This window comes from Hyla sarda, chromosome 10, assembly GCF_029499605.1.
Source record: "Hyla sarda isolate aHylSar1 chromosome 10, aHylSar1.hap1, whole genome shotgun sequence".
Lineage (NCBI taxonomy): Eukaryota > Metazoa > Chordata > Amphibia > Anura > Hylidae > Hyla > Hyla sarda.
Window position 1 is genome coordinate 50,749,416 of NC_079198.1, and position 13,751 is coordinate 50,763,166.

The 13,751-nt window shown below is 44.8% G+C and overlaps 1 protein-coding gene across 4 annotated transcripts in view; it reads right to left on the minus strand.

Annotated features, from left to right (window-relative positions):
* Window positions 1–5,476: 5,476 nt before the first annotated feature.
* LOC130294008 (serine/threonine-protein kinase SBK2-like) overlaps window positions 5,477–13,751 on the minus strand; it is a 127,023-nt gene continuing 118,748 nt past the window's right edge. For all 4 annotated transcript variants that reach the window (XM_056543366.1, XM_056543365.1, XM_056543363.1 and 1 more), the window contains one exon: window positions 5,477–6,591. In XM_056543366.1, the coding sequence (XP_056399341.1) occupies window positions 6,046–6,591 (546 nt within the window). In that variant the 3' untranslated portion in view covers window positions 5,477–6,045. The remainder of the gene's footprint in view (window positions 6,592–13,751) is intronic.

The following is a 13,751-nucleotide window of genomic DNA, read 5'->3' on the forward strand; positions in this document are numbered from 1 at the left end:
CTATGCCAGTGTTTCCAAAACAGGGTGCCTCCAGCTGTTGCAAAACTCCCAACATGCCTGGACAGTCAATGGCTGTCCGGCAATACTGGGAGTTGTTGTTTTGCAACAGCTGGAGGCTCCATTTTGGAAACATCCAGCTGTTGCAAAACTACAACTCCGAGCATGCCCTTTGGCTGTCCGTGCATGCTGGGAGTTGCAGTTTTGCAACAGCTGGAGGCACACTGGTTGCGAAACACGGAAACAGACTCAGAGTTTCGCAACCAGTGTGCCTTCAGCTGTTGCAAAAACTTCAAATCTCAGCATGCAGTGACAGCAGAAGGACATGCTGGAACTTGTAGTTATGCAACAGCTGGAGGCATACTGCTACAACTCCCAGCATGCCCTTTGGCAGTCCGTGCATGCTGAGGGTTGTAGTTATGCAACAGCTGAAGGCACACTGGTTGCAAAACCCTTGAGAGTTTTTTACTTAACTTAGTGTTTCCAAACCAGTGTGCCTCCAGCTGTTGCACAACTTCAATTCCCAGCATGCATGGTCTGTCAGTGCATGCTGGGCGTTATAGTTTGGAGGCACAGCTGGAGGGACACGGGTTGGGGAAAAGAGTTAGGAAACAAAATGTTTCCCAACTAGTGTGCCTCCAGCTGTTGCAAAACTATAATTCCCAGCATGGCCAGACATGCTGGAAGTTGTATTTCGGCAATATCTGAAGGGTCAGATGTTGACGAACTACAACTCCCAGCATGCTTGGGAAGTCTGGGCATGCTGGGAGTTGTAGTTTTGCAACAGCTGGAGGTCCACAGTTTGTAGACCACTGTATAATGGTCTCCAATCTGTGGTCTTCCAGATGTTACAGAACTACAACTCCCAGCATGCCTCGACAGAGTGGGCATGCTGAGATTTGTAATTTTGGAACATCCGGAAGAGCACAGATTGGAGACCATTATACAGTGGTCTACAAACTGTGGCCCTCCAGATGTTGCAAAACTACAACTCCCAGCATGCCCAGAAAGCCAAAGGCTGTCTGGGCATGCTGGGGGTTGCAGTTTTTAAACTCCCAGAGGCAGCAGTGAGATCGCTTTACGGCGATCTCACTGCTGCCAATGAAGATGCCGCACTGCTGCCGGAAACTCACCGCCGGGACGCACCACCCCCTGGAGGACGCCGCTCGCACCGGGACTGCTCAAGACACCGCATGGCCGGGTAAGTGACGCCGGGGGCCGGGTAAGGGACACTTAGCAGAGCGGTGTGTATCCCGATCCCCATGATCCGGACTCACACACCGCACTGCTAAGTATTCTCATAGCGAAACGCTGCTATCAGCTAGTTAGATTTGACTAGCTGATAGCAGCAATCGCTGGGGGTGGGGTGGGGGATGTTAATAGCAACGATCGCTGGGGGGGGGGGGGGTGGGGTCACATGGTAAGATGGCTGGCTATCAGTGATAGCCACCATCTTACCGGGCGCTGGGGAAAAGTATAACGGAAAGCAGTAAATTTAAAAAATAAAAGGAGAATGATATACAGTGTTAAGTGGATTACAAAGCTATTTTAATGTGACGGAGCTTGTTGAATTATAAGTTATCAAACATTTCCTATGTAAATGTATTAAATTGTTGGATCATAAAATAACAATACCAATATACAAGTGATCTAGTGAATAACTGAACTGTAAACAAATATTCTATATACAAATTATTTTAAAAGTGCTTTGGAATAACCAAGGAGTAAAAATATAAAGCAAACCAAAGGAGGAATTGAGATAGGAAAGTAAAAACATTCTGGTGGTTCCTTAGTAGAACTTTCCTTCACAAATAGAAAGGATTGCTATGTGCAGTTAAAGTTGGCTTATATTTATGGGGAAAAAGACGCACTTGCGTCAAAATTTTTGGTGCAAAGGAAAAGAACGCAGGTAATAAATCCATGTGTACTATATATGCAGCTCCAAGGTACCCTGATTTGGCCACATCTGGAGGACATGCTCTACCAAAACGTGCGCAAAAAAATGCGCAAAAAAATACACACAAAACAGGGGTAAAATCTTTGATACATGTCCCCCAGTACATACATGTACACATCAGACATTATATATACACTCACTATAGACATATACTCATCAGACATTATATATACACTCACTATATCCATGTACTTATCACACATTATATATACACTCACTATATACATGTACACATCAGACATTATATATACACTCACTATAGACATGTACTCATCAGACATTATATATACACTCACTATAGACATATACTCATCAGACATTATATATACACTCACTATATCCATGTACTTATCACACATTATATATACACTCACTATAGACATGTACTCATTAGACATTATATATACAATCACTATATACATGTACACATCACACATTATATATACACTCACTATATCCATGTACACATCACACATTATATATACACTCACTATATCCATGTACTCATCAGACATTATATATACACTCACTATATCCATGTACACATCACACATTATATATACACTCACTATATCCATGTACTCATCAGACATTATATATACACTCACTATATCCATGTACTCATCACACATTATATATACACTCACTATAGACATGTACACATCATACATTATATATACACTCACTATATCCATGTACTCATCAGACATTATATATACACTCACTACATCCATGTACTCATCAGACATTATATATACACTCACTATATCCATGTACACATCACACATTATATATGCACTCACTATATACATGTACTCATCACACATTATATACACTCACTATATCCATGTACTCATCACACATTATATATACACTCACTATATACATGTACTCATCACACATTATATATACATATACACTCACTACATATACACATGTACTCATCACACATTACATTGCAAGCACCAATACACTTACATTTTCCCCACATTGAAGTCAGAATCAGGTCTATGTCCTCCCGGAGGCTGCAGACTTCCTCCCCATACTCATCACCAGCAGACAGAGCCATGCAGTGCAGACGGGGCCAGCCGAGGGGGAGGGTTCTTGTTAAGGAAGCACAGCCAGGATCTCCTCTTAAAGGAGTAGTCCGGCGCTCACTTTTTTCATTTTATCCCGTCCGGGCTGCAAAATAAAAGAAAACACACTTTCTCTTATCTGCCAACGAGCCCCTATAGCTCTGGTACAGGTGTTCGGTCCCGGGGCTGTATTCTTCTTACTTCCTGTTAGCCCGGCACGTCACACGGAGCTTCAGCCTATCACCAGCCGCAGCGATGTCCCGCCTCGGCCGGTGATAGGCTGAAGCTCCGTGTGACGTGGCGGGCTAACAGGAAGTAAGAAGAATACAGCCCGGGGACCAAACACCTGTACCGGAGCTACAGGGGCTCGTTGGCAGGTAAGAGAAAGTGTGTTTTCTTTTATTTTGCAGCCCTGATGGGATAAAATGAAAAAAGTGAGCGCCGGACTACTCCTTTAAGGCGGCAATACAGCTGTGTTGTGAGATCCTCAGCCAGCAGGAATTAGCTGTACCGAGGCTCTTTTTGATACAGTCTGCTGCCTGTGATCTCCTTCCCCCGGTCCACTGGCACCATGGAAGCTGCAGGGGACTTCTTATGGTTTTCACTTGGGGGGGGGCACAGCATGATGTAGGGGGGGGGGGCCTTGGCCCCCTCTGGCCCCTCCTTAGTGATGCCACTGAACAGCTGTATTGAGACTCCGGGGGCAGTGGTGAGGATCCCCCTCCTGCAGGGAGCACAGCTGGGGCAGGGATACGCAGGTGATGTCAGCAGTGTCCCTGCCCTGGCTTACTGTGCATGAGGCCGCGGTGAGTGCTGCACACACAGTATACATCAACACACACAATTATAATACCCCCGCCATCCTCCTTAACTGCGGCCGCCATGAAGGGAGATCACCGATGAGGCCTGTTGCTGATCAGGTCCCAGGTCCCAGCAGCGTCAGAGGCACAGACTTCCTTGCTCCCCTTCCTGGCTCCTGGGGCCTGCTGACAGTAGCGGGAGGGCCCCCCCCCCCTTGTTTCACTGGGCACATGGGGCCCGGAGCAGGAGCTCCATAAGCTCCAATGATAATCCGGCCCTGGGTTTAGATATCAAAGATCCTTCTCAGTGAGAACACCAAAGCACTGCACTCCTGTCTTTCCCCAATGCTGATGTGACTAGCAGTTGCAGTGGTATGCTGTGGTATAAGCTATTCACACACACGCAGTCCCGTCCTCTCTATCTCTGAGTGCATGGATGAAATGAAGAGAGACAAAATGGCTGCCGATTATATAGTGCTGTGACATCACAGGGGTGAATGAATGCTGATAGGCTGCATCTCACATCTGATTCAGGGTCATCTCGCCTACCTTCATTACCGCCGCTGTTTCCCTCCCTCCCATAATCCTCTGCCCCATGTACTCACATGTGGATCCGCCATTTTAGGTCTCCAATAGCTTGGAACACTGTAAATTGAAGTTTAATGAAGCGATTTGCGCGATAGAATCGCAGCGATATTCGCATTCGTTGCGAATTGAATTTTCCATGAAATTCGTAACGAATTTGGGTTCGTCAGCTTCAATTCGCTCATCTCTAGATATGACATTTTGAAGTTCCTTATTACCCAAAAAAAAAAACAAGTGGAAACTTAGCCTAAGGCTGTACATGAAGCTTAGGCAATGTGGATGCCCTTATAATAATTTACAAAAATTCTATAAAAATGTAATCAGAAAATTGAAACAGATTATAAAAAAGAACATGTTGAAGTATCTGACAGTAATGGTTCCCTTCAAGAACATGTCTGCTTGCCACAAAGCATAAGTGTCGGTAGCACCCAGAGTTCAGCAATGTATCTATCCTAATCCCCGCCGGCTGCATCCATGTCCCTCAACCATCAGCGCATCTACCAGAATTTCCACTTATAAGGTCTTTACCCCCACCATCCATTACGATGGCACTGATCCCCTCTCGCTAATGCTATTATCCACACACTGCCTCAGCTCCTGTGCTTCTTGCAGCATCCAGACAGCTGCGCACCGTTCTCCCACGCTGTTACAGCACAGCCACCTGCCACGCTGCTACAACTGCTAACCAATTAATTAAACATCCACTACGTGTCCCACTAGATGTATTCCAGCATTTCGCCTACGCAAGCTGCCCTCTGCTGCCAACAATCACGGAGCACAGCAAACCGCCAGCATCGCCAGCATGACCAGTATCGCCGGAGCATAACTGCAGAGTGATGCAGGCTGCGTTCCCACTACAACCTGTCCTCAAAATGAAACTCCATATGTTGCAACCACAATGCATTTTAACTACAACTGCAATCCACAATATCTTTTAATGTTTCTGTCACAAATGAACTTTTTAATAACATGTGCACAAGTTTGTTTACATTTCTGAGAGCCTCCACATGGGGCAGTGGTGGTGTCATCTGGTCCTGCCCCCAGGCCCTGCAGTCTTCACTGGCTTTTCATCACAGTTTGCATGTATAAAAGGAAGCTTTGTTAAGTGTCCCCCCATGACCTGAGGTAGGGGGATGCTGTCCCCACGAAACGCGTTATCATCCCATTTTTGTACGAATTAAACACCTATTTCTTCCACCTCTTTGGAGTCTGAAATCATCATAAAGCTACAGTAAGTTTCCACTTGAGCCAAAGCCAGAAAAGTATTCAAAAGGAATAGGACATATAAAGGAAGTACTTATACTTCTCCTCCCTTATGGATCCACTTCTGACTTTGGCTCAGAAACTGCAGTGGCAGTTTTCCAAAAACTGCCAGAAAAAAAAAACAAGTGGAGACTTAGCCTTATACAGAATTACTTCCAGCAAACGCCAGAGAAAGTGTCCTTTTTCTCCCCACACCACAGCAAGTTGTGGTTCCCTAGATTTCAGTAATGGTAACATTAGGTAATAATTGTTCAACTACACAGAATATGCATTTCCTTTACTGGTACCATGAAAATATTGTATATAAATTTTACACGATAACTACATTAATGTAACTAATGTACAAGGGACTGTGTTAGTAGTCAACTTATTTCCAGTTGTCTGCTCTCCATGGATAGTCCAAATACCATAAAGCTTTGTTCACGGGACTTCTGTTACATGGATTTAAGTCCATTAAATGTTTGAGCATATCCATAGCCTCTGATGTCATTTTTTTCCAGTGCCAAGCTAAATGTTCATCTCTTCCTGTTTCCTGCCATACAATGAAGTCGTCAAAAAATGGGTCAGATGATAATGTTTTTTCCCAGGGGAAATATCCTGTTATCAAACAAAAGAGAAGCACTCCAAAGGCCCATGCATCGAGAGTGAAATCTATTGGTACTGCTTCTCCATGTTGAGTATTGCTTAATTCTGGTGCAGTATAGGGGATTACACCGGATACTAGTTTAAGCATTGTACCCTTTGGGCGAGTTAAGCCAAAGTCAGTTAGCTTGATTCTTTGACAATCAGGACCAAAAAGAAGGACGTTTTCAGGTTTTACATCTCTGTAGACCAGACCTCTGCTATGAATAAATTCAAGTGCGCTGACTAGTTGATGTGTACATACTTTCGCAATTGGTTCTGGCACACCTTCCTAAAAAAAAGAAATAAAATATGTAAAAAAAATAAGTAAAGCATTACAGCAAATACATTTTTTAGCGAAAATTCCATTATACATTTGAAAAATAGCCACATTAAACTTCTGTACCTGCTATGGTAAATGGGTATTCTCCAAATCCTTTTTGCTAACCACATAAATATAACTTCAAAACTGTCATGCCTCCAGCTTCTGAATGTACTGTGCAGTGTGCTTAATTACATCTAGTAGCTGACTATGCCTGTCAGTGATTTGTCCCTCTGCTATTTCCATCCCTCCTCAGTGAAGGAAGGCATTCTGGGAAAGAAAACTCTATTTACAGACTGTGCTGACATTTTCTCATGTGGCAGCATGGCTGGTAAACCTATGGACTTGCCCCACAGTTATTCCCTGCTAATATGCTAGTTGTATATTAACATGCGTTTATTCATGTTTTCTGCCAGGGGCTGGACTGACATGTCGGTCCGAGGGCCCGCCATTACTGAGGATCCAGGACACTTGTCTGGGATCCCCAGGCAGACAGAGCTGCCTTCTGCTGTATTTGCGGTACACGCAAATACAGCAGAGGGCATTCCCTCTGTGTGAGCTACATCTGCGACCTACACAGGGAGGATACATGACCTCTGCCGCCACGCAGAACGCAATGCAGGCTCCTGCAAGAGGGGTATGAACCTGGGATGGGGGTAGGACTCTTCTGCCGGCACCTCCTGGGAGGGGGCGAGGGGGGGGGTATGGGGAAAAACTCTGCTGCCTACACTTACTGGGGGGAGGGGAACAACTCTGCTGCCAACACCCACTGGGGGGGGGGAGACTCTGCTGCCTACACCTACTGTTGGGTGGGGGAGGGGGTAAAAACTCTGCTGCCTACATCTACTGGGGGGGGGGGCAGGGGGAGGGGGGAAAATTCTGCTGCCTACACCTACTGTGGGGGAACTCTGCTGCCTACGCCAACTGTGGGGGAACTCTGCTGCCTACACCTACTGTGGGGGAACTCTTCTGCCTAAACCTTCTGTGGGGAAACTCTGCTGCCTACACCTACTGTGGGGGAAATCTGCTGCCTACTTCTCCTGTGGGGGAATTCTGTTGCCTACACCTACTGTGGGGAACTCTGCTGCCTACACCTACTGTGGCAGAACTCTGCTGCCTACACCTAATGGAGGGGGAACTCTGCTGCCTACACCCACTGTAGGGGAACTCTGCTGCCTATGCCAACTGTGGGGAAACTCTGCTGCCTACACCTACTGTGGGGGAACTCTGCTGCCTAAACCTTCTGTGGGGAAACTCTGCTGCCTACACCTACTGTGGGGGAAATCTGCTGCCTACTTCTCCTGTGGGGGAATTCTGTTGCCTACACCCACTGTGGGGGAACTCTGCTGCCTACACCCACTGTGGGGGAACTCTGCTGCCTACACCCACTGTGTGGGAACTCTGCTGCCTACACCCACTGTGGGGGAACTCTGCTGCCTACACCCACTGTGGTGGATCACTGCTGCCTACACCTAATGTGAGGGCCTATCTACTATGTTCCTGTCTAGCTAATATGGGGACAAACTACCAAACTAATGGGGGGCTACCTACTACCTACATACAGGGGGCAGCAATCTGGGGGATTTACTTACAGGGGGCATGACTACCTACCTGGGGGACATTAACTACCTGGGGAAATGATCTACTAGGGGCCATTACCTCCTGGGGACATTACCTACAGTACCTGTGACTTCCGTAAGCAACAACTTATTTTCTGTCTGCTAACACAAAATACTCTGATAGTGCCCCTCCCGAGACTAGGGTCTGGATCCACCACTGGGTGGAGGGGGGTGCTGGATACCTACTTGACTAACTACCTGGCTACCTAACTTTATACCTGGATGCCTCACTACATACCTGGCTATCTAACTACCTACATACCTGGCTGCCTAACTACCTACCTATATATCTTGCTACCTACCTACATACCTGGCTACCTTACTATGTACATACCTGGCCTTCATACATGACTGCCTAACTACCTAACTAGCAACCTGTCTACCTACCTGGCTAGTCACCTACCTACATAACTGGCTACCTACCTATTTACCTGGCTACCTAGCTACCTTCCCTTTTACTGTGTAGGACATCAAAGAGGGCATTATTGCAGTTTGTGGGCCTATAGAGGGGAAGATAGTGTAGAGGAGGGGAGGGCACTGGAAAAATGTTTGTCATGCAGATGTTAAGAGATCGACTTGGCGGTCTGATCCAGATGGAGAAGAAAAGGAAAGAGGACGCCACTGATCAGAAAAGACGTCATTGTGAGTCCCTAGATGTAACTGTAATCACTTATATGGTATACACATCCTGTGTACAGCTTATATTTACAGCCATAAGGTCCTGTATATAATCACTTATATAGTATACAGATCCTGTATAGTTTTCTGGTCTCTGTATAGTGTTTTTATTTAGTACAGTATGGCGGTATTATCCAGTTATTGCATGGTGATATATATTTACTACTTGTATACTGATATTATTGGTCATGGAAAATTATTTTACCTACCTTAAAGAGTACCTATCACCATCTAAACTTTCCCTAATCCCCCTCCCCATCTGTCCCTGACTCTGACCAAGTCTATCCCTGCATTTATTTAGCTTTAAAACCAGGGCTGCCATCAGGGCAGTACAACCCATACACCTGTAAGGGGCCCAGAGCTTCAGGGGTGCCCGGTGGCCCTGTCCTTTTTTTCCTTAAGCTTGTCAGTGAGTGACTGTGTCGGTCACTCACTGACCGCTGGGGGCCCACCACTGTACACTGCGCTGACTGATTGACTGGCTACATACATTCAATCAATCAGTCAGAATCCTTTGAAAAGGCGGCAGGCCTCCTCAAACGCTGGGTCGGCCCTACCAGGGGACCCGGTGCACATATGACAGGTACTTACATCTGCCTGTGGGGACTGGTGCGCGCAGTGAGTGACATCATCGCAAGCGCCGGGATGCCGACTTCCCTTATAGCATACACCTCTGCCAGAAAGTCCTCGCAGGCAGATGTAAGTAGCACAGGCGCTGTGAGAGTGTGAGTGAGTGTGTGTGTACGTGTGTGTTGTGCTACCTAATGTGGGGAATTAATGCTACACAACCTAATGTGGGGAATTTATGCTACACTACCTAATGTGGGGAATCTATGCTATGCTACCTAATGTGGGGAATTTGTGCTATGCTACCTAATGTGGGGAATTTATGCTATACTAAATAATGTGGGGAATTTATGCTACACTAACTAATGTGGGGAATATATGCTACACTACCTAATGTGGGGAATCTATACTACACTACCTAATGTGGGGAATTTATGCTACACTACCTAATGTGGGGAATCTATGCTATGCTAACTAATATGGGGAATTTATGCTACGCTACCTATTGTGGGGAATTTATGCTATGCTGCCTATTGTGGGGAATCAATGCTATGCTACCTAATATGGGGAATTTATGCTACACTACCTAATGTGGGGAATTTATACCACGCTACAGACTACAAGCTATGTAAGGGCCCAAAAATTTCTGATGGCATCCCTGTTTAAAACCCCCTAAAAATACCTTTTTATATGCTCTTCAGTAGCTCAGTTGAAGGCACAGAGCAGGGGTGGTTGTCATAGCAATGTGGAGAGCGAGATAAGCAGTGCATATATAATTAGTCATATGAAAAGTGGAGAGAGGGGAGAGGAAACGAGAAAAAGAGAAGAGGGAATGTATCCTCTCTGTTCGCTCCCTGCTTGTGTACAGCTCAGTGCTCCCCCTCCATCCTGCCTGTCTGACTGCTTCTATGTGTCCTGACTGAAGAGTGATTTCAGACTCACTCACTGAGTCCAAAATGCTTGCTGACAGGATTGCTAGGTAGACCCCTAGTGGAGGACTTTTCAAAGTAAAAAAAAATAAAACATGAAAGGATGGAAATTTTTTTTAATAAAAGTGGGAGTTGCAGTTTTTCAGCAGCTGGAAGAACCCTGGTTGGTAAACAATGATTTATACACCACACATGAGGGATTCTTGAAGGCTCTAGTACAGTGTTTTCCAAATAGTGTGTCTCCAGCTGGTGCCAAACTACAACTTCCAGCCAAAGGCTGTTCAGGCATGCTGGGAATTGCAACAGTCGGAGGCTATATGGGGTATTATATGTAAGTGTATGTTTATACAATGCCATTTTGCTAATTTTGGGGGCTTTTGTTTCTATGCAGTGCACTTTGCAATACACATTACACATTGGTCCTCATTTACTAAGAGTGTAGGGTTTTTACTAGTGTAAAATGTTGTTTCAGACTTGTAGGATTCCACTCTATTTAATATGGGGATCACAGATTTACAAGTCGGGAACATTTTCTGGCCAGCTTTTTCTAGGTGGAAATTTCCAACCATTATGTCATGTCTGTATTGGCCTGTGTTCACACACAGCTATTGGTTTTGGTTGTGTGTGAACAGTTTTATGTTCCCTGGTCAGGGAATAGTTAATAGTCTTTTGCTTGCTAGCCAATAGCTCCTAAGGTGTGTCTATTTAAAGTCAGCCCAGTCTAGCCTCTGGGTTGGTGATTGACTTCATTATATCCTGATTTGCTAAGATGCTGGACAAGCATCATGGAGCTGTTGGAAACACTCTTTGTTTGAGCATTTAATCTACTATCTCTGTTTTAGCATGCACTTTGCATTTACTGGTTTTAGCCATGTTATGTGGCATTCTCTTAGTAGATTTTAAGCTGTGTTTGTTAAGTCGGTTTTAGGATTTGTATGTTCTTTTTGCTATATGTCTGTTCACACTGTGTTTTCTCTTGTATCCGTTTATATGAAGTTCTGTGTTTTATATTTCTGTTTTCCTACTGGGCCAGCATCCTGTCCACACTGTTGAGTGTGCTGCTGGTCAGTAGTCTATTTGGATTTATTATTATGTGTCCAGTGTGAACAGTATCCTATGTTAGATCCCTGTTATCACTCCTTGGAGACTCCTGTCTACTGGAGGTGTACGGAGGGATTGCTATTCCTGTGTTGTGTTCAGTGTCAACAGTGTTCTATAGTATATCCTGTGTATTTAGGCATCCCTGTTACTTGTCCATGGGGACTCAGAGGATATTGTTATTCCTGCATCTACTGGAGGTATTCTGAGCAGTGAGAGTGTGGAATTCTCTCCCGGGGGAGGTGGTCATGGTGAACTCTGTAATAGAGTTCAAAAAGGGTCTGGATGCATTTTTGGAGAGTAATAACATTGCTGGTTATGTATACTAGATTTATAGGGACAGAAGGTTGATCCAGGGATTTATTTTGGCTGCCATATTGGAGCCAGGAAGAAATTTTTATCTCTAGTATGAGTTTTTTTTTTGCCTTTCTCTGGATCAACTCAACTCAATAGGGACTTATTAGGGTTATAGGTTGAACTTGATGGACTCTCGTCTTTTTTCAACCTTATGAATTATGTTACTATGAAGGGATTCCGATTATTCCTGTCTTGTGTTCAGTGTGAACAGTGTTCTATAAATATATCCTGTGTATCTAGGCATCCCTGTTACCTGTCCATGGGGACTCCGTGTCTACTGGAGGTTTTATGTGGGATTGTGAATATTCCTGTTTAGCGATAGATCCTGTTTACCTGTCCGTGGGGACTCAGAGGGTATTGTTATTCCTGTGTCTACCGGAGGTTTTTCTAAGGGATTCAGCTTATTCCTGTTTTGTTTCTGGAGTATGTTCAGACTCATCCTTTTTCTTGTCTGGTATTTTGAACTCTATATGTTTATTGTTACTGTTCATGACCACTTATCTATAGTGTCCTCTGTTCATGACCCCCGATCTATACTGACCTCTGTTCATGACCTCTGAGACCTCTGTTCATGTCCACTGATCTATGGAGTCCTCTGTTCATGACCGCTGAAATAGTGTCCTCTGTACTAACTCTCTGATCTGTGCCTTCTGAACTTTTATACTATGGAGTTCTATGTTCCTGTTATGTTCTGGTTTGTGACCAAATTATGTATTATTATGTGTTTTTATTAGGCTCCTGCACTTTAGTTCAGGGAGGGAAATTTGTCGATCCACCAGTTAGGGTGGATGGGCATGTAGGCAGGGAGAGCGGTTTTATGGTCAGTTTAGGGCTCACTCTCCCTGTCCCCGGACACATTAATTCACAGGCTTTTCTGTGATTTCAATGGTAAATAGGTTGGTTTGTGAAACCACGCCCCTTTTTGGGACAACCACAATGCAAATTCCCAATGCAATGTCGGGTTAGTTGTATTTTACTAGTGCACACTGTCAGAGACATGTCTCAGACAGTCTCAGACACTATACACCAAAATAACTTGGAAAAACCCGACAAAAACGAATTTTAGCTTAGTAAATGAGGGCCATTATCTTTATTCTGTAGGTCCATACAATTACAGTAATGCGAAATTTATATAGGTAAATTAACAACCTGTTAGTTTTTTAAATTATGCTGAAAAGCAAGTAGATCAAAATACAAATTGTGGATGTGCGGCTATGTTTCTCTATTTTTGTTTCCAATCTATATAGTTTTTATTTTATTTTACTACTTTAAAAAAATTATTAGAGATGAGTGCATCAAAGCTGACAAATCTGAATTAGTTCCGAATTTCATGAAAAATTCAATTTGCAACGAATGCGAATATCGCCACGATTCTATGGCACAAATCGCTTCATTAAACTCCATTTAGTGTGGTCCAGGCTCCAGGGCATCTAAAATGGTGGATCCACATGTCAGGACATGGGGCAAGGAACTCTGAGAAGGCGGGAACAAGGGTAGCGGGATGACCCTGAATCACATGCAGGATGCAGCCAGTCACCCCTGTGATGTCACAGCCCTATATAATCGGCAGACATATTGCGGCCAGTCACTTCATTCATTACACTGCAAAGAGATAGGATGAACGTCCTGTGTGTGCGTCACACAGAAAAGCTTTTTCCAACAGCGTTTCACCTCCTAGTCACATCAGTTTTCTGGTGGACACATAGGCATGCACAGCCTATTGCATTGGGGTGTGCACCCTAAAGCACACGCCGTCATGTGAACACGGAAGCGGTCATGGTGACATGATGGCGGAAACTCAGTGGCGCTGCGGGATCGGGGTTCCGGTTACGGCGATCGGCTCGTGTGCCGACAGGAGGGAGGGTGCATAAATAGTGTGGAT